Here is a 21815-nt window from a genome sequence, read left to right as displayed (position 1 = left end):
GGAAACTCCAAAAAATCTGGAGTGCAAGAGATGCGTTTTATTGTATGCCCGTTACGATGAGTAACACATTTAGAAATAATAATCCCACAGAACAGTGACAATCTTATTTTACAGCGTGTACATCATTTTTTACAGCCACATAAAACACTTATTTGTCTAAGAGATTTCCCAAATTTTAACTTTCTGAAGTTTAGAAATATAAAAAAAATTTATTCTCAAGGAACTGATTCTCATCTGGTGCAAAAACAAAATATGAACATTATCTGGAACACAAAGCCACAATATAGCATGAAGTTACAATTTCTCATGTGAACAGCTGTGTGCAAACATGAAGCAACTAAAAAAAGTAAAAAATACACATTATATGCATAACATTTATGACCAGGTTTTTCATTAAATAGCCCTAGACCAGCTCGTTATATAAGCGCCATTGGATTTGCAGCATGCTAACACAAAGCATTTTTAAAGGGATGCATATTTTAAATGTATACACTGTAAACTCAAGATCCACCTCCAAACTCTAGTGGCAGCAGATTTTTCTGGTTAAATACTGCATATATACTTTCTTACAGATTGAAAATGCATGTTTATAGCATGGTATAGATCTTTTTTTAAAAGAATCGATTAAAAGGTGCATTTTTATGTCTATATGGAAAATTTCCTATTAGGAGGTAGGACAGTAACTGTCATACCTGTTAAGAACACTGCCCTAAAGAACCTCTAAGTACTCTGAATTTTAATTAAAAAACCCCTACAGTTTTCAACTGCTTTTAATATTCTTTTTAGAGAAGACTTTAAAGTAGCAATGAAAAAAATTAGTGTTGAGTCACAACACTATGAGCTGCATCCATTTTTATCCTTTAAAAAAAAAAAGTCAAATTCAAAGTTAATTTTGTTATATGTGCCATACTGAACAACATTCAACTGTAGTTTCAGATAAAAAAAGGGAAATTATACACATATACATCTTTAACCCTAGCACCAGAACACCACCTCTGAGACCATAACATAATGCTCTATTTTAAACATCATATCCTGCAATAAAATAGGTTAGCAGCTTTGAAAACCAGTAAAAAAATGCTTCTTGGACCTAAACTAATAAAGGAAACCAAAAAGTTTCCCTATGAAATGTTTGAAAAAAAAAACCCCAAACCAAACAAGGGACACCCCCGCCCCCCACCCCCCCAAATTTTGCCAGTTCTGGAATTCAAATTCTAGGCACAATTGAAAACGTTGTGATGAAGTGTCTGACTAAAACTCCCCGTTCCAAACTGCACAAGAAGTGAAGAGGGGGCTCCTTTGCAAACCCTCCATAGCTCACCCCACCAGGGATCTGTTTCCATACTGGAGACACGTTGGGACTGACAGAATGGGTCACACAATCAGCTCTGCCCTGTCCTCTAGACTCAGCAATGGCAAATACTGTTCACTTGGAGACATTCATCCATCTTTCTGCAAATTTAAAACATTCATCCATCCTCTGCATTCTCTAGTGCTCTTTAGGTTCTGATCAGCAACAATCATAGGGCTATGAGATCCCCTGCCAACCCTAATACTTTTTAAGACTTTTAATACAAAGAATGTAAAGTTATGGTTTAATATCAAGCTTTGAAACCAGGAGAAACAGTTCGTGAGATTTATTTTTTTCCCCAATTAGCATATCACAGTTTCTACATCGCTTCCTCTGGAGCTCACCTATCACATTATGGCCTCTTTGTGGTGCCTCATTATGTGCTGATTTTTCTCGGAGGGCCTGCGGAAGCCCTTTTTGCAGTACTCACACCTGTGGGGGTAGTCTTTGGTGTGGATGGAGATGACGTGGCGCTTAAAGCCCGACGCGTCCGTGGTGCTGTACTCACAGTACTGGCACTGGTACACCTTCCTGCCACTGTGGGTCTTCATGTGCTTCTTCAGTTCGTTCTGCTGCCTGAAGCCCCTTTTACACCTTTTGCATTTAAAAGGCAGGTCCTTGGTGTGAACGGAGAGGATGTGCCCACTGAGCACAAAGGGATCCGAGGTTTTGAAGTCACAGTGCCTACACTGGTGGATCTTTTTCCCTTTGTGGGTCTCGCTATGCTTTTTGAGCTCCGAGGGCCGGTGGAAGCCTTTCTCACACACCTCACACTTGTGGGGAAAATCCTTGGTGTGCACTGAAATGATGTGTCGCTTCAGGTCACTGGAGTTGGTGCTCTTGTGGTCACAGTGGGGACACTGGTGAGTCTTATGCCCTTGGAAGAGCTCGGTGTGCTGCTGCAGCTCCTTCTCGTCGGCGAAGGCCTGGGGACAGTGCTCACATTTAAAGGGCAGGTCGGTGCCGTGTTTGGTTTTGATGTGAGTTTTCAGGTTGGACTGGTCAGCACACCTGAACACGCAGTGCTGACACTGGTATGGCTTTTCCCCCGTGTGGGTCCTCATGTGCTTTTTCAGCTCCGAGGGGTGGCGGAAGCCCTTCCCGCACTCCACGCACACATGAGGGAAGTTCTTGCTATGGACTGCCAGCAGGTGCCTGTTGAGCAGCCCCTGCTCTGCAGTCTCATAGTCACAATATTTGCACTTGTGGAGCTTGGGCTCCTTGTCCCTCAGGATGAGTTTGTTGGAACTCAACGGACTCGCCTCTCTGTATCTTCTCGTGTACTCTGTAAACTCGTGCGTTTTATCAACTTTATTTATAAGTTTATGGCTTTCCAGATGATTGTGGAAACTTACTTTTTTGTTAGTTGTAAAGTCACAGTCTGTACACTGGTATTTCTTCTTGATCATATGATCGGGATGGTTCTTCATATGCCTTTTCAAGAATCCTCTGGATTTAAATTTTTTCCCACAAATATGACAAGGGTAAACTGTTAAGGGCTGTCCATCAGGACCTATTATAACAGCTGTTTTTGAACAAACAAAAACAAGTTATGAAGGAAACACATTTACTGATTAAGAAGTTTTCAATCAGCCAAGTGCTGTTCAGATTCATGCACTTACACTTGCAGCAGAGAGAGAGTGGCTCAGTAGTTTAAAAACAACCAATCCACAGCACCTATAGTTTATATAGTTCTGATTTAGAAACTGCTCAAACAGAACAGGAATATCACATGTGCACTGAATATAGCCGTGGGTACTTTTTAATAGCTTGCAGCATTCCAATGAATTGCATCAGCCCTGAGTGTACTGACTTTGAATAGCAAAATATGACATTTTCTAGGCACAGAACTGGAGGGGGGAAGGACACAGGAAATACGCAAATCATCATTTATAGCTTTTAATTCTGCATCAGCTTAAAAAAGAGAAAAGGAATAGGACAGGAGTAGTGGCACTCCATGACAATACCGTAACCATCCAGTGTTTACCTGTTTGCCATTGCCTGGCCTCTCCTCTCCTCCTTTTCTTGGTTTTTTGTTTGAGCACTCTATTAGTGCTAATGCTATCACAAATCTGCAGGTACTGTGTTGCATTACCGTTTTTGTTTTCTAATCGTGTATCCAAGTTATTTCCTAGAAACAAAAATTAGACACCATAAAAAACCTTAAACAACTTGTTTCTTTGGGACTGACGACTGGAATTGCACAGCAGCATTATCTACTTCTTAAAATCAAGCATTGCCCACTCCTCTACCACCAACATACATTAAAAATAAGTGTGCTAATAGCAACCTCTATCTATCTTTCCTGGCAAAAGTCAAGGGTATGATTGTTTAAACACTGATTAATTTCTAAAGATATTCCTTGATATTTATTCAACTTGTTTTTACTTCTTAACAACTGCATTATCTTTTTTCTGTCTGCAAAACTACATTAGAAATTTGGCAGCGCCTCCCAACTTCCCCACCCCTTCCAAAGGCCTACAGACATCTAGAATTGTTTTCATTCAAAACAGTAGAGAAAGACTGTGAAGTCCTTCAATATTTAATTTATGACTCATTCTTTGCATCTCTGATTAGGAGCACTGACACAGAAATGTCTATTTTTTCAAAGACAGTTTTAGTTTTAATGCTGTTAAAAAGTTCTCACCTGCCGCTTGACCATCTTCGTATCTTCGGGGAAGCCTTCTTTCATCTCCTGCAGAAAATGGTATTTTAGTCATTATAAAATAATATTCTTTTTAAAGATGCTGCCTTTGAAAGCCTGATAATGAGAGAAAACTAACAGCTAATAAGTAACAAGTTAACACCATCCAAGTGGAGATGTGCAGTTCGGTGTTGTATAATCATGAGCCTCAGGAGACAAAATCCCATCTCTGGGAGGAGTTAATATCCTCCCCATCTGTGTTTGCATGCTTACCCTGCTGGCTCTCCTGCTTTTCAGTATTAATATGCTCTGCAAACTTTTGACCTCATCTATCCCCTCAGATAGCAATGCAGAGGTCATCTGAAATGCACACTTTGCTCCTGAGGTGGAAGCACGTTATCTGTCTGGAGTATAAGCAGGCAGATAAGAGGACTTGGCCCTTCCCTTATCAGCCTCTCAGCACAACGGAGTGTTGGAGATGCACAAGGAATACCTCAGGACCACATTCCTCATTTTGCACTGGAAGTATTTGCTGCTATGTGCCAAACCTCTGTGGGTCTGAAGCACTTTACCAGCCCAACTGCTGGGCTCTCATTACTGCACCAAGGAAATTTCACTGACATGCTTAATTAATTGTAACAAACTACGGATAACTTGGTACCCTCTTAACAAACATTTAATACACCAAAATCCAAGGAAATTACACAAAAGAATAGACAGAATTCACAATATATCCTAAGACACTTCCACAGCTCGAAAACAAAATCACTTTTTTATTTCTCACCTGAAGGACTAACAGGTTTAAAACATGTTGTGTGAAATTATTTTGTAAACTGAAATTATTAGGAACATGTTAATTCCTACTATTCCCTTTTTACATTCTTTCCCCCTTCCTCTACTAATGTAAAATACTTAATGCTGTTCTCGTTGTTTAAGATCTTCAACATCAAAGCATTGAACCCCACATACTCAGTACATCTGAGCTGGGATCTGAAACAAAAGCAAACTTCTAACAAGCTCTCCTTTCTACTCCATGAAACACAACACACAGCAATTACTGGATGGCAGAGATCAGGAGCTGCTTCCAAACCCCAAGAACAAGGTGAGGTCATCCCAGAGATGCTGGCAGCTGGATGAGGGAGGAAATAATGGCAGGGATTTTCAGGAAAGAAGCACAGGTTCCTACCGTAAGCAGCAGCCCAAGCAACGGGGACAAATGTTTTATTCACGCCAGAGTCCTCAAGCTGGGTGTCTGGAAGGGATGTGGCTTCTTCTTCCCCTACAATAACTTCCATATAAACTTCATCTGCTATTTCAGCACAGCCTGGATGAAGGGAGGAGAATAAATCTTTAATTTTATTCTGCCGGTCCTAACTTTTCCTTCATTTAATTTGCTCTCGCTCTGATTGATACCCATTATAAATTAATTTTCTTCCTTTGGCATTTAGGGGATCATTGCTTATTCAGACATTCCTTAAAGAGAGAAAACATGTATCAATAAATACCAATCCAAAACAAGTGCCCACAAAATTTCCAATATGCAAACTCATGAACTTGCAATTGATGACATTTGCCACTTTGTTTGAAAGCTGCTTAATTCACAGTAGGAAAACAGAAAAGAAGTTTGACTAACCTCATTAACTTCAACCATGGACATGTTAAATTTAATATAAATAATGAAATGATTGCACACAGTATGCATAAAGTGCATTATCCGCATCACTTTAAAATAATAATAGCCTGCATTTTATTTTTAGGGAAGATGAGCTTAGTTTTCTACTACTTTAGGCTGAACAATCCTTCAGAAAAAAATTTAAAGTGTCCTTCCTTAAGAATGATGGTTATAAGAGTGTACAAACAGCATGAGAAACAAAAATATTTATTATGCTTACTAATATCTTCATCTTCCTGAGAAGAGTCCTTAACAGCCATGTAAACCATTTTTTCTCGCTGCATTCTCCCAACACCTCCTTGTTCAATGACTCCAGCTACAGAATGGCCATTGTGAAAGTCACTCTCAGTGACAATTTCTGTCCCACCTTGAACAAAAAGAAGTTACACACATTAAGTCAATGTGAACAAAGACACTGGTAAGATTAATTTCAAATCCAAGTATTTTTTTGACTTGCTGGGACCATCTCCCTGAGGGCAGCTGAGAAAACCCTTGCTGGGAGTTACCTCTCAGCCATCAGAGATTTTGGTTCTCCCTGCTGCTGCATGAGCAGTCTGTCCCTTCTGTCCCTGGACACTGGCAGCCCATCCTCAGAGGAACAAACTGCATTTTGGGAATACAGCCTGGGAATGATCCAGAGGTTTTAGCTCCAAGAACAACCAGTTCAATTCAACTCAAATTCTGCTTTTTCAGGTTTTTCAGACACAGGTGAGTTGTGCATCCCCTCAGAGCACGGGGAGTGCTGGGCAGTCTGGGGGGAAAGGGAACTGCAGGGAATTTCTGAGTGCCTTGGTTCAGCTGCAGCCCCAGAAATCCTCCCCTCTCTCTGCAAAGGCCATCAAGGACTCCCACCAACAAAAGGGATCCACTCCAGAGGCTTTGCTGTGCTGACACACTTGTGTCTTGCAAAGTCAGAGAAAAGCAGCAGCTGAGAAAACAGCTGCAGACACACAACCACTTCTATATTTGGGCTTTGGCTGCCTGAAAATAGCCCTGCTAATAAAAAAAGAACTTGAGACTAATCCACACCCAGCATTTGCTGCATCTCCACAAATGCCACATTCTACAAAACACTCCAGTCACTGGATTATGTGGAATGAAGAACAAACAGAAAGCCCCTGAAACACTTCACACAACTGAAAGAATAAATAGGATTTCAAGGTACCTATTTCAACATCATCTTCAGCTTCAGCTTTAAATATGTAGACTTTGATAACTTCTGAACCAAAGCCATCATCTTTAGCAACATCATCATTTGCCACCTCGGTGCTGATCTTCAAGGGAGTGCTTCCTATATGGTCCAATTTCTCTCCAACATCATCCACTGCAAAGAAAAGAGAATAATAATGAGGTTCAAACACATTTTTAGAAGTCAAAGTAATCAGTAGCATGATTTTCTCCACTATTCTCCCCATGCATAGGTAAGATCTGTATTCCTAAGTGTCCTTTAAAAGCAGCTCATCTCAAGAAATTTCAAAAGATTCCAGAAGTTCAGTATCTTAGCACAACTCCGGAAACACAACAGGAATTTCAGAATGAAGGACACAAGAGGGAGCTTGTCATCAAAGGGAATGAGGTACCTGGTTATGGATGAAACTATTACTCTTAGAAAGCAAAGATTTATCAATAATTAAAATTAAATATCTATACAAAAGCGTTTAAAATTAACCCAGAATTGCCTGTTACAGTCTAAGAGTTCTCAAAAATTTCACTCTGATGCATAGTGACTAAAATATAGTGGCTGAAACTCTTGTGGAGTGTGATGACTTGGAGCATATTCCAGTTAAAGAAATGTGCATCAAAAATATGACTATCTTCTCCCTAAAGTAAATGATGATTTTATCAAATTTACCACTTGAAAACATACATATTAATGAAGATTAATGCATGATATGCAGCTGATTAAAAGATGCAGTGACAATAAATCCAAATACTATGAGAGATTGACTTCTCATTCTTTACACAACTCACTTGCTGATTATTAGGTTTATACATTCAAAATGTTCAATTAATTTAGAAGAAAAATATTACATCCAAACTATTAAAAGCAACATATTTTGGTACAAAGGGAATTCACAGAGACAACCATAGATACACCTCAAATTGCCAACACAGAGGGCACTGAACTCAGCATCTCTCTGCCACATGCACTGACACACTTCTATTTGAGGATAAATTCAGTTCCTGTGCAGATGGTCACCACAAACCTGTGCAGTGCTGAACACCCACTGAAGTCCTCTAAATAGAGAAGAATCCCACAAAATGTAGACAAAATCTGAATGAAATACATTCCAGGGAAACACTATTTTACTGCACACGTAACATTAAAATATGTGTGCACTAAACTCCTTCAAACGAACACTGGGGTGACAGCAGAGCTTCCCAACTCCACGGGCACACCAAGGTCTGATCCCTGGGAAAAGCTGCCTTACCTGGGATGGCTGCAGTGCTCCCCAGTCCCCTCCCAGTTTCCTGCTCCCAGGGCACTGGTAGCTGCTCCCAAGAGCTGCTTTAACCCCTTCAGCTCTGGGCTAAACTGGAGAGGTGGGAAGGAGCAGCCTCTCCTGCAGCAGGGGAGTGGGAATCCATCCCAGCAATCCCAAAGAAAGCTCTTCCCACTCATGGACAAGGTTCCATGGACCTACCCAGCTCACAGCACTGGGAAACCTCATTTCTATTCATAAATCTTGGACTGCACCAGGTGAGTACAGAAGTTACTGAGGACAGAACTGGATAAAATGTGGGTAAGTACAAGCAAATATTTGGTTTTTAGAACCTCCATGAAGTCTATACTTTGATGAAAATTAATATTCTGAGTTGGAAGGGACCCACAAGGATCATCAAGTCCAACTCTTAAGTGAATGATCCATATGGGGATTGATCCCACAACCTTGCTGTTAGCAGTACCAGGCTCTATAACCTCAAACATCTATTGAAAACATTTTAAAAATGCTGGTTTAGCTATTTGGTGGAGTTTGGGGTTTTTTTTTGGTAACTAAAGGATTAATTCCATTGCTGAAGAAGTCAAATATGGATCAGTAAAAAAAACTTTCCTGAGGAAGAGTTTTTGCTTTTTTAATTAAAATAACTTTCTACATCTCTACTGCAATCAATGCCAGGAACATCAGCACCCTAATGAGTGGGAGTCTGACACATGCTGCCTGATGTTCGTGTGACCTGGCAGGACACTGGCAACAGTCAGAACACAAACACTGAGAGAGCCACAACAGAGAACCTGCAATATTCCTCTGAAATCCACTTTCCCAGCACCAGGTCGTTAAACCCCTTTATGTCCACTGTGGGAGTGTTACTGCACCTGCTAATTGACATTTTTTATGCTGCCAGAATGGGATTGTCAGAAGAGAGAGAACTGGAGATGCTGAAATTCCCTTATCTTGGATAAGTATTTCCATACATTTACTAAACATGGATTTATTAAAGACTTTTTTTTTTTCACCTGCAAGTCTCTTAACGTTTAGAATTTCTTATGCATGTTCTCGAAAATGATAAATAGAAGCTTAATTTAATACAATGACCATTCCCACTGCAAGTGGGAGTGTTGGAAGGACTGGAGGTAATTCCCAGTACAAGGAGGGATTACATACCCAGCTCTATGACTGCCAAAAAAAATATTTCAAAGCTTACAAACCCTGCTAATCTAGAATTGGGAGGCAGTAATAAGGTTCTTTTCAAATCTGCACCTCAAGCAACACAAATTTTTTCTAAACTCATATATTTTATAAACTTAACACGTTACCAGTCTAACAGAAGTAAGGTTTTCTGCTCTGGGAAATTACTTAACAACAGCAACTTCCTGCTGTTTTTAAATATTGCCTGTAAAGCCCCCAAATCTTCAATATCCTTTAAAAACAGGGACTCCTGTTTTAGAGGGGCAAACTTAGAACAGTATTTTTAACATTTGTGGTTACTTCTACACCATTAACCATCCTGTGTATTCTCCAAAAAAGTCAGTCTTTACAATTTAAGCTAAAAAAATGGAAACCTATCAGGAAATTTGCGTATCCAGGGCCTCTGGGATCACTTTTCTAAAAAAGCAAATGTGTAATATAGCAAAATTTGGAAAATATCATCTGGGATGGGAAAACTATGTCAAGATAAACTGTTATCTGTAAGATGTTGCTTTTTGTTTCAAATACAACAGAACACACTGAATTGGAAATTGCTTTTGCTTAAAGTCCTGTCATATCTGAAGGAAATCTCATGGCTTCCATCTACCTTTTAAACAGACTCAGGAAGAGAAAACACAGCAGGGCAAGTTATCTTTGTCAGGTTCCAAAATATTATTGTTTTTTAGAACAGCACATGAAAATACTCTGCTGTCTAAGTAAGATGCCTTCAATCATTGCTAACCCATCAGTGCTAAATTCCCTGCTGCTTTTCCCAGGGATAGCTCAGGGGAACAGTGAATGCTTGCTTCCTTTCAGTCAATGGAATATCAAAGTGTCTTCCAGCTCTGACTCACCCACCAGAAGCACTACACGTTATTATCTGGTCCCTTAAAATAAACTGAAAAAACACAACAGAGAACCTCCATAAACAGATGCTGAATCCTCCTGAGTGAACAAGCTTTAAAGGAAAACTCAGCACACTCCCAGAGTTAAACTTACCTGGCTTGGCTGTTTTCAGGTGTGTGATGTCCAGATTCACTGTGGATTGCCAGCTCCCAATCCATGTGATGCCTCACATGCACTATGCTGGTGATACCACAGCCACCAGAGGAGCAACACGAGGGCAAGGTAAGTCCCACGCTTTGACAATTCTCCGGGTTTTTCTAATGTCTGATCTACTTAAGTCCCATAGGTTCAAATAGAGCAGTAGGAATCCTAAAATGTTTAGCAAATGAGGCAACAGTGTAAGACACTACAAAGGAGGTGTTGGTGGCACAGTACCTTACCCCCGGGCCAGCTCCAGTGTGGGTCAGTGGTGGCTTTGAGGTCACCAGAATAGTGCATGGGGCCGGCACGCGGAGCGGGGGCTGGCAACCCGCTGTGGGTCTGAATATCGCAAACCTGAAAAACAAAAGAGGGGAGGCTTCAGCTCCACTGCCCACTGCCCCTGCAGCACGGGATGTGCTGCTCACCAGCTCCATCTCTCTCTGACAAGGGCTGGGGTCAGGGGCCCACCACCGCATTTGGGATTCAATTCTTTTTTATCAAGGTGTTCTGATGGTTTAAAGCAAAGAATCGTGAACACCTTGTGGTTTTTGTGTTGTGAACGTATCAAAAATAGATTTTTTAAGTCCTATGCTTATAAAGCTGGTTTGAAAAAGCTGAATTTATCTGCAGAGTGGTGATAATCTTCCAATGAAAATTTCCAAACACAAAATCATATACAGATAGTCATACAACTATCAAGACAAACTTACTATTGTCCAAATAGTATTTACACAGAAAATGTAATTACTAGAAGTGCATAAAGTATCTACATGGGAATGTCACCTCAAAATGGTGCAATACCACCTTTCAGTACACTCCCTTCTAACCCAACCCATTCTATGGTTCTGTCATTTAAGCTGCAACCCAACAAGCATAAGGGAAATTAAAACTCCACAGTCAGTTCCATACCCTAAAATGTCATATTTTGGTAGTTCCCACCTGTGTTCCACAGAACAACTGATGGTATTCCCTAATGGCATATCTGGCATTTTAAAGTCTCCCCTTTTTAGATGCTAAATTTCATTAAAAGACAAGTATTTTGAAATTCTTTAGAAGTATCACTTTGGTGTGATTTACATTATAAAAATAATTCAACAGTCCTATACATACATCCCAATGAAATACTGTAAAATTCACTTTCTACAATATTGACAGCACTTGACAGTTGAATACATTTAAGTAAATAAAAAGTTTTGACCTGCTTGATAAATTGAGGTCTTTATCTATTCTACACAACACATTATCTCCATAAACAAAACAAATTCAAGGGTAATATTTAAACTATAAAAAAAAATTAACAACTGCATAAGAATGATTCATTACCACTGAAAAAACACGATAGCAGACACTTTGTGGAGTCAGGCTGGCATCTCCAGCACAACACAGGCTCAAAACTTAGAAACACAACAGAGCTCAAAGATCTTTATCAGTGCTCCAGATGAAGGGGTCAGCTTTGCAGGTGACACTGAGCTGGGGAAGTGTTGATGCTGGAAGTGGGAAGCTCTTCAGGGGAGTCTGGACAGGGTGGATCCACGGGCTGAGGCCAATTGTGGGGATTCACAAGTGCCAGGTCCTAACCTGGAGTCACAATAACCCCATGGAAAGCTCCAGGCTGGGGCAGACGGGCTGGGAAAGGCCCAGGGGGTGCTGGTGCCAGCAGCTGGACATGAGCCAAGGGGTGCCCAGTGGACAAGAGGCCAATGGCACTGGGCTTGGATCAGGAATGGTGTCCAGGGGGATCAGGGCACTGCTGGGGCACCTTGGGGCCCCTCAGGACAAGAGGAACATTGAGGGGCTGGAACGTGTCCAGGGAAGGAAACAGAGCTGGGAAGGGGCTGGAGAATTCCTGAGGGAGCTGGGAAAGGGGCTCAGCCTGGAGAAAAGGAGGCTCAGGAGGGACCTTCTGGCTCTGCACAAGTCCCTGCCAGGAGGGGACAGCCGGGGGGTCGAGCTCTGCTCCCAGGGAACAGGGGAACAGCTTTGAGCTGGCTCAAAGGAGGCTCAGGTTGGACAGTGCAAAAATTCCTCCATGGAAAGGGCTGTGCAGCCCTGGCACAGCTGCCCAGGGCACTGGTGGGGTCCAGTCCATCCCTGGAGGGATTCAAAAGCCATGCGCATGTGGCACCTGGGGACACGGTCAGTGGTGGCCCTGGCAGTGCCGGGAGAACGATTAAACTCAATAATCCTACAGCTCTTTCCCAACCTAAAAGATTCTATGACTGCCTTAATTTATCTAAATGATTACTTGAAACAAAATCCTAAATGAATAATGTAGCTTCCAACTTGGACTATTCAGGCACATCACGATTATACATATATAAAAATTTAATTTGCTGAAAACTAGGTCTCAAAACGGCTTTGAAACATTGTGAAAGGCAAGCTTGGGAACACCTGACAAAACCAGGAATGTGTCAGACACACGTGGGGCCACCAGGCAACTGAAAGCTTCAGATGCTCTGGTCTAAGTGCAGGATCATCAGCATCAATCACTCATCTCTCTCAGAAGGAATCCCAAAGATGACTGTACTTACAATGACAAGGGAAATAGCCAGTTACAGAATAAACTCATCCTAAGTACTCTGTCAGAAAGGAGGAATTTGTTCAGTGAAACAACTGACTGTAAAAATGGTGTTCCTTTTGTTACAAAAACACTCAGAGGTTTTTTTTGTTGCAGGTCTAATTTGCTTTATCGACGCATTTTTGAAGTTCCTAATTCAAAAAACCCTCTTTTTGACTTCAGTTAGTGACACAGTAATGATGGAAAGCTTTAAAAATCATTGCTGTTCATCCTATACTGAACGAAAACAAATATCAAAATATATTTTGCATAAAGCACATAAATGCTATGAAAGAGGAAAATCATTATCATCATGAATCAGTGGTGTCCTCTGTCAAGAAATTTTTAATAAATGCAGCTTGTTGTGAACAGACTGACACTTTGACACACTTGGCATTGACTTTTTTTTTTAACATATTGCTTCTGACTAAATAAAATCTGTTTTGACCTACTCACATTTCAATAAGTGATTTGATGAAGTAAAAAAATTTAAATTACTTGGAATATATTTTATCAAATTTGTGTAGCAGCAACAACTGGTACCTTGGGTATAATGTAAGCACTGAAGAAACACAAATTACCCAAGGTTCTTTCAGCAGCCAACTTCAGCTACCTGTCAACAGGATCATATGGAGTTGGATGCTGTGTGGGAACTGGAATGTGTTAATGAGCCAATCCATTAATGAACATGACCCCTTATTTCCAAGTTCAGCCCAGAACAGCACAACAGACAATGAAATGCCTATTATAATTTTTAATATGCTAAACAAACCACATTTTGTGGACCCATTAAAAAAACTTTGAATTAGAGATCTTAAAAAACCCTATTTCTTAGTGGATTCTCCTGATTAATCCCAATGTTATATCTACATGAATCTACGTGGCATTGTAATATACCTGTGGTGTATTTTTAGAAAAAAAGTTGCGTATTCAAAATAAATTGAATGTTTAACTTTCCAAGGTATTTTTCTTAAATTTCCTGGAATATCTAGTTTCAGAAACACAAACATACACACCCACTCACTCAGCAGCATCAATGTCCTTCTCTTTCTTGTTGTATCAGTGATTTTGCATCAAAACCCCCAAATCCAGACACCAGGAATTAACTGGGCACCAGCCTATTCCCTGAGTGTTCCATGAGTCCAGTTACAGGAACTTCTCCCCACCAGAGCACTTCCAGCTCAGCTCCCTCCTGCTTCCATCTACCTCTGTGGACTTACAAGATATCATCAGGTAGTCTTCAGATGTGCTCTTGCCATCGTCGTCATCCTCGGTTTTGATGGTGACGGTGGAGCCAGGGACAGTCCCAGCTGCCTGGATGACAGCTTCCGAATCCGAGTTGGTCACCAGCACCTCTTCCGAGACCATGGTGGGCGAGTCGGCGCCGGCCACGGAGTCCTGCACCACGTGCTCCAGGTGTCCCTCAGGGCCCGTGACAAGGTCTGCCACAAACACCTGGTCGGGAACGCGCACGGTTTCTGTGATCAGGTCAGAAGTCAAAACGTGGTCGCTGGTGTCCAAAGCCTCCTCGATGGCAACATCAGCCTCCAGCACGGAGTCGGGAACGATGACGCCCTCGGTGACAACGTCCGTCTCCGTGATGATGTCGGGCCCCTGCACCACCTCAGCTGCCAAGCCATGATCAAGGGTTATCCCATCGTCCGTCACCACGTCAGAAACCAGGACAGCTTCAGGGACTGACACAACAATGTGGTCTCCATCGATGTGAGCAGTGCCAGCCATTCCAGCCACTAGGGAACAACCATAAACCGGGAGAAAAACGTTACAATTATTGCACCGGCAACTGCTCTATCTAAGGAATGGCGTTACCACACAGACAAGTTAAACACAGATGTAAACATCTGTAACTTCTCCACATCCACATTCTGCATTTCTGCCCAAAGCAGCCTGCTCTGTACAAGTTCAGATAAACAAAACACACCACTTCAAGACATAATGTGGAGTATGTCCCAAAATCTGTTAAAAACTAAAGGCCAGCTTTAGTTTAGACAGTCCAGTCCCCTTCTTTTTTAACTCCCAGTTAGAAAACATTCCATTGCAGCAGCAATGTGAATCTTCACAGAATTCTTGCCTGACACTGGAAGTGCAGTAACAAACCATTAATTGTTTTTACACTAGAAGGATTCACCCTTTGCACTGCAAGGGCCTTGTTAAAAAAAAAACCCACTCAGTTTTATGCAACATTCACAGTAAAATTTCCAACAATTTGCCACATCACAAGGAATGGCTGGAGGTAGAAACCTGGTTTTCATTACCAGACTGGACTGGCCAGTCATATTTGCAGACTACTTTTCTAGACATAACAAAAAATGCACAGCGAACTATTTTAACAAACAAACAGCAGTTTTAATCTTGAAAACACTCAAGAAAATGGTTCTTATCTGAATTTTAAAAAAGTAATTAACATTATTCAGTGTTGTAATTCAAATGAAAATATTTTGGTATAGACATGGTCCTTCCCAATACCTGAGATAATTTTCTGGATTTTACTTATTATTTTTAATACTTAAAATAGTTTACCAAAATCTTGCATGATCATAGTGTGAGGCATTTTGGATTCCTGTGTTTGCAATCCAAGACTTCCACCACCTGGATCCATATTCAGCCAAATTCATTCACAAATAACTGCAATAAAGCAAAAATGAGAATTTATGGTTAACAGTGTTCTTGTGTTGATCAGCTTTACTGGACTGATGTGTTACACTGACAAAAACAGAGAAATATTTATCCAAAAATTCAAGAAAACCATAAACAACACTTAACACAATTCACTTTACTATTTTGATTTATATTTTTTGACCTTAGCAAAACAATAAATATTAGCAAATGTGCACAAAGCAGCCTCTGCTCTGCCCCTGTCTGTACAGACTCATTAACTAATTATCAAGACTAATTAACTAATTATCATTATGGATGTGTGGAGCTACAATAAAGAAAGTGGAGAATTGTATTGGGAGTATAAATTTTTCCAATTCTTTCAAAATTTGGATATAGGAGACGCTTCAAAATCAATTTTAAGGTATAAATTTAATTGGGGATGCTGAATCTCTTTGACAAGGCACAGCTACAGAAAGTCACTCCCAGAGCAGGAGAAAGCACTTATCAATTGACTGTGTTCCCAAAAAACACAAGGGAGAAGGAGAAAATCAGCATTCCAGCATTGCTACCAAACACTGAAGTGTGAGGATTCAGAATTATTTTGCAATTTGCTGCAACCCCAAGGACTTTACACAAGTTCTCAGTGCAGACAAAGTGACTCCACAGAAGCACTCACAGGATCAGAAAAAGCTCAAGGCTTTCACAGGTGAAAAATCTCAAGCCTAAAAAAAATCTGCTGCACAAGACTAAAATCTTGTACCACTCTGCCCTCTGGTAATCCAATCAGAAAAAGTGACAGAATCGCAGAGCAAAGTTTTAGGAGCTGTGGGAAGTGAGAGCAGAGTCAGAGCTCAGACCTGTGTGACCTGAGTGGGGCAGAGAGGAGCAGGGAGTACAAATCTTTCAAGGGTAAGCCTCCAAAGTATGACGCTTTCCTCTTGTAGCACCAACCTTGTTTTTGCTCTCCTAGATCTCATAAATCACCAGTGCCCCATCACAAGAATTCACTGAATTTTAGCATCTAAATCAAAACTATGAGGGAAACTCCAATTCCTTTGTGGTAGAACACACTTGACAACCCTGCTGCAGTGAGTTCTACCTCAAAAGCCAGCACAGCCAAGGTCAAGCCAAGCTGTAGGAACAAGTGCCCAAAATCAGAGACACCTCTAAGGCAGAATCAAAGAACTCAGGAAGAGCCAGGACCTGCCAAACTCCAGAGCTCCTCCAGTAAAGGTGCCCAGTGATAGCAATCGGAAGGAAAAGCCACCGATCCACCCCAAGGAGGTCTGAATTCAAGAATACGGAACAAGTCAAACATTATCCGTGAGGAAAGCTGGCAAGGATTTTACTAATTCAATTCCACTCCAAAATCAAATTCTTTAAGCGTTCTAAGGATCACAGAGCAGCTCCAGAACCTCAATGCAATGCTCCATCACTCCAAAATTATCACCACAGCCATCCAAAATTCTCCCTGTACCTAATGAATTTTTGCTAGTACAAAATATAATGCAGCTCTAGAGCATAAATAGCTCATTTATCTATTTCAGAATGAAGGCAATATCTAACATTTCCTGACCACAGCCTTTGCATTCAGAGAACTCTTTTTTTCAAAGTAAATGGATATGAGAAATTATCTTAATTTAAATCAATCTGAGATTACAGGAAGAACATGCCAGACTTTTTTTCCTTCTCAATAAGCAACTTATGTTCAGATTGAATAATTAGATGCACAACTATATTACATATTGTGGTACACAGAAAAATTTAATACAAAGTAAGACCGTAATGTGAATTTAAATTTCTGCAGCAAAGCAAATTATCACTAAAAGAGTATTTTCCTGGTAGTTAACAGGACTAGAAAAAGAACCAAAGTTATGGGATTGCACCAGCAATCCCGTAAACTTCCCCTAAAATCAGAGATGGATGATATACAGGCAAGAACCCCACTGAAGTTGTACCAACCCTATGGAGAAGATTCTTGTAAACCCTCACTGCAGACAAAGGATGGAATCAACCACACAATCACAAATTTATTTTTTGTATCAACGTTGTGATCTCAAAGGAATGCAGTGAGAGCAGGAAAAGCCCTTCCTGCTCCTGCTGGAAGAATTAACCCTGGGTAAGTTCCACAGCTGCCCCAAACCAGGTTCTGCTCACTGGTTGCAGCAGTGCAGATGATGCAGTTTCACATGTCACATATGCAGGCAAATCTTGTTATTGGGAACAGCAAATAAATGCAGTGCAGTGATTAATTGTGGTTCTTCTCAGCTTCCCTCCCGTAGTACACTGTGTAACACACCCACACCACCACAGGCAGATCCAATCATGGCTTTGGAAAGGGAGAAATCAGGCAGAAAGCCACAATTCCACACCCTGTCACAATCCCAAACTTATCCAATCCTCTCTTCCTCTAACTTATAACATCTCAAGTTTTTCCTCCCAATTCCCCTTCTCCTCTGGATATTTAAAGACAATGAAAATGTTTTATTAGCAGCAGCCAATAAAATATTCACAATATTCCATTATTTTTTTCGTTGATTTATTTTTAATTAAATCATGTTATCTTGGCTCAGGAAAGAGCACATTATCATCACATCCCAAAATGAAGTATTTCATAGTATTTCATACAACCTACACTGAGACTCCCAGAGCAATATCTCAAGGCTAAATTTTTAAAATATGTCTGTAGCTGGAATGGTTTTGCTTTTTCTGAAAAATAACAGCTCTCTTTCTAATGAGCCTGAGGTTCATTTCAATCTATTTCAGCTCTTTATGCCAAAACTCTTCCTTAGATGGGGTCAGCTGAGACAAGCAATGAATTTTACAGTAGAAGGGACATCTGACCTCTCTGACTACAACTGTAAATTACTTCTGTGTTTTTTAAAATCAAGATTAATGTTTGGCAATTGGGGATGACCTAAAGACACCTAACAGCAACACTCAACTGAAAATCTGGTGTTCTCTGCTCCCAGGATAGACATTGATCTGTTCTTAGCCTACTCTTCCTAAAGAAAGTATCGCAAAATAACCAGGAATATTTTCATTTTAGAGAGAGCTTAAAAAATAACTCCAAATGCAAAAATCTTCAGCAAAGCATTTTAAGGAGGAGGGATAACAACCAATGCTTCAGCACTTCTACCCTTCCCAGGAAAAACAGGGTATCATTGGTGTTCCCAAGGGGACAAGGAAATTCCCAAACCCAGTTCTGGTTTCCAGGCATTGTTGCCATACTTGAAATGTGTATAACATAAACATTTCTACAGAACACCAATTACAACATGCCAATTACAGCTTAAATACATGCTCGTTATTTACATAGCTTTAGGAATGTATTTTCTTTCTGTGGTCCTGCAAATATCTCCCCAATTTATACACATCTTTATTACCAGAAGGTTCAGGTGATGTATTTTCACATGAAGCCTAATTGCACGGTCAGCCTTTAATCTCTCCTTTAACACACTGGAATTCTTCTAAATAATTTGCATCTTGTTTACATGCTCCAAAGGAAAACACAGCATCATGCACTGCTGGTGTTTTGGATATTTACAAGTTGAATATGAGACTTGCATTAAACCAACAGAACCAGGCTCAGACACAGAGCAACGGAACAATAAATAAACTTCTATGCCGTTGAAAAAATACGAACCAGATGCTGTGTAACCATTTACTTTCTTAACATCATAGTCGCACAACAAAAAATTATCCTCGCCTGATGACAGTTTTCATTTTTTCCACTCCTAATTTTAATGCAGCAATTGACAAAAACGCAATGAGAAATGTCCTGCTTGCGTAAAAATCCTAATGAGAAAACCCCAATTAATAAAATAACGTGCAGGTTAACACAGACCCTTGGAGAGAACAGACTGGGTATGAAAAACCAGCATATCCATTATAAAGTCCTTTATTGTGTCCACCTAGAAAGCATCAGGACAACTTATAGTCTAAATCCATTTAAAATGCCACACACAAAACCAGCGAACGAGATTTTGTCTCGCTACCTGAAACGCGCTAAAGGCTCTTAAGACAAAATAATAAAATAGAAAAAAAAAGAAAAAGAAAAAGAAAAAAATATTACATCTACGCGTCGCACCAATAAAACTTCCCGTAGTAAAAATCACGGGCAGAGGCGGGCGGCGGTGCCCAAGGGCCGGGGCTGTCGGTGCCCGCTGGCGCCGGCGGCTCCCGGCAGCTCCCGGCGCTTCCCTCCCTCCTTCCCTCCCTCCCTCCCGCGCGTGCCCGGCGCGGGCGCGCCCGCGGTGCCGCCGGGGCGGGGGGAGGCGGCGGAGGGAGCGCGGGGACAAAGGAGCGGGTGTCCTGCGGCGGTGCGGCCCGGGAGGCGGGGACAGCGCCGGGATAACGCCGTCCCGGCGGGAATAACCCGGGCCCGGCCGGGATAACGCCGTTCCACAGCCCTGAGCCGCGGCCTCCCCGCCCCGCCGGCCCGGCCGACATCTTGTGTTCCGCCATTTTCTGCCCGCCCGCGCGGTCGCTCCGCCGCCGGGCCCGCCCGCACTACCCGCCCGGCGCGGCAGCGGCGGGCCCGGCCGCGGCTTCCCTGCCCGCCCGCCCGCCCAGGGGCGGCCGCGGCCCACCGCGACCGCGGCGGCCGTACCGGAGCGCGGCCTGCGCGTCTCCAGCGTGCCCGTGCCCGTGCCCCGGCTCACCTGTGCAGGCCCGGGGTGCGCCGGGCCCGCGGGACGCGCCGGGGCCGGGCCGGGCCTGGGCCCGCTCCGCCCGCAGCCTGGGCCGGGCGGCGGCCGCGAGCGCGCGCGGCCCCGCTGCGCTCCCCCCGCACGTCACGCGCGCCCCCGCGCGCCGAGCAGGCGCAGCCGCCGCCGCCCCCTCAGACCCCCCCGCGCCCCCGACACCACGAGGGGACCGCGGGGGAGCCCCGCTCCTGCCCCCGGCACCGCGAGGGGACCGCGGGGGAGCCCCGCTCCTGCCCCCCGGCACCGCGAGGGGAACGCGGGGGAGCCCCGCTCCTGCCCCCGGCACCGCGAGGGGACCGCGGGGGAGCCCCGCTCCTGCCCCCGGCACCGCGAGGGGAACGCGGGGGAGCCCCGCTCCTGGCCCCGGCACCGCGAGGGGACCGCGGGGGGTAATGAGGGGAGTTCCCCCACACACCGGTGCCCGGGTGCAGGAATCCTCTGGTGAATAAAGCGCACAACATTTAAATAGTTCGGGCAACAGTTTCAGTTCTGTGGGTCTCTTAGAGTGAAAACCCGACGTACCTGGTTAAAGGTTACCAAGTAAATACAACGTCGAAACAGTTTTTTAATATATAAAAGTAGGATACAGACATGAACTTTCTCATAAGGAGCATAGCAACTTGTTTTGGAAACTTTGCATTACTCTGTCACAAGATTAAGCACCTGCTATACAAACCTGAGCAAAGGAGGACTTAGGCAATGCTTGGTGCCTGTTCTACCTCTCCTTAGAGGAATCCAAAGCTGGAGCTGTGTTTCCAAGCAAAGTGTAAAGGCAGAAATGGATTTGTGGGAAATGTGGCCCAAACCCCTCAGAAGCTGAGAGGGGATTGCTCAGAGCCACCTGCGGGAGTGAGGGGTGTCCCTGTCTGGGGGTCAGAGCGCAGAGCCACCGGGGTCTGAGAGTTGGGTGGGTGACCCAAGGTGGCCATCCTGAGATCCTACTGACCACAGCTGGAGTGTTGTGTCCAGTTCTGGGCTCCTCAGGACAAGAGAGACACGGAGCTTCTCTAATTCGCCAAAGATTCATCCTCCTGGACTTTCACCTCCTTAGCAGAGAACTTGGAGAGTTACATTTTACATTCCCCTTTTTTTCTTTAAAGAGTGAAGCCAAATAACACAGCACACAGCAAAGTAAATTCAGTAGGAAGGACGTTCCAGTCATTTTGTCTAGCTCTAGCAAGAGATGGACATCCTTATGACAAAATAATTTCTAACTGCCCAATACAATTAAGGAATGAAGGGAAAAGTTAATGACAAAACTGAACACTGGGGGAAATGGTGAGAGAGGCATTCAGTTCAGCCAACTCTGCTCTTGTCAGTACTCTGGATATTGACAGCACCTTGTCTGCTCCTCCTACTCCTTTTTGGAGCAAATTGAACACTCACATTCTGTGGTCACTCTTGAGGTTGGTACAACAGAGCTGGATTGAGGTCAACAACCACCACAGTTTGTCAGACTGTGGAACCACCCAGGGCTGAGAAGTGACAGAAAAAAGCGATTCACGGAGACAATTCTCTGACACGAGTATTTCTGAGGTCAGAACGGTTTAAACTGATAGTCTGGGCTCTAAACACATGTGCAAACAC

The 21815-nt window shown here is 42.8% G+C and overlaps 1 protein-coding gene across 4 annotated transcripts; it reads right to left on the bottom strand.

The window, feature by feature from the left end:
- Positions 1 to 17: 17 nt before the first annotated feature.
- On the bottom strand, positions 18 to 20296 carry ZNF711 (ZFX family zinc finger ZNF711). 4 transcript variants are annotated; one of them, XM_086850856.1, is made up of 9 exons: positions 20184 to 20296; positions 15442 to 15546; positions 14121 to 14651; positions 6833 to 6991; positions 5888 to 6034; positions 5182 to 5319; positions 3999 to 4046; positions 3447 to 3482; positions 18 to 2876 (listed from the first exon to the last, which is right to left on the bottom strand). In XM_086850856.1, exons 2-9 carry the CDS (start codon positions 15518 to 15520, stop codon positions 1699 to 1701), a joined length of 2316 nt encoding a protein of 771 aa, XP_086706982.1. In that variant the 5' UTR covers positions 15521 to 15546; positions 20184 to 20296; the 3' UTR covers positions 18 to 1698. The 4 variants fall into 4 exon arrangements, with proteins under 4 accessions (XP_086706982.1, XP_086706979.1, XP_086706983.1 ...); XM_086850853.1 differs by having other exon boundaries at positions 3339 to 3482; positions 20184 to 20289; XM_086850857.1 differs by having other exon boundaries at positions 20132 to 20213.
- Positions 20297 to 21815: the final 1519 nt, after the last annotated feature.

Source organism: Cyanistes caeruleus, chromosome 14, assembly GCF_971803275.1.
Source record: "Cyanistes caeruleus chromosome 14, bCyaCae1.hap1.1, whole genome shotgun sequence".
In the NCBI taxonomy this organism is placed as follows: Eukaryota; Metazoa; Chordata; class Aves; order Passeriformes; family Paridae; genus Cyanistes; species Cyanistes caeruleus.
The sequence above is the reverse complement of the archived record's forward strand: the minus strand, read 5'-3'. Positions and strand labels throughout refer to the sequence as shown.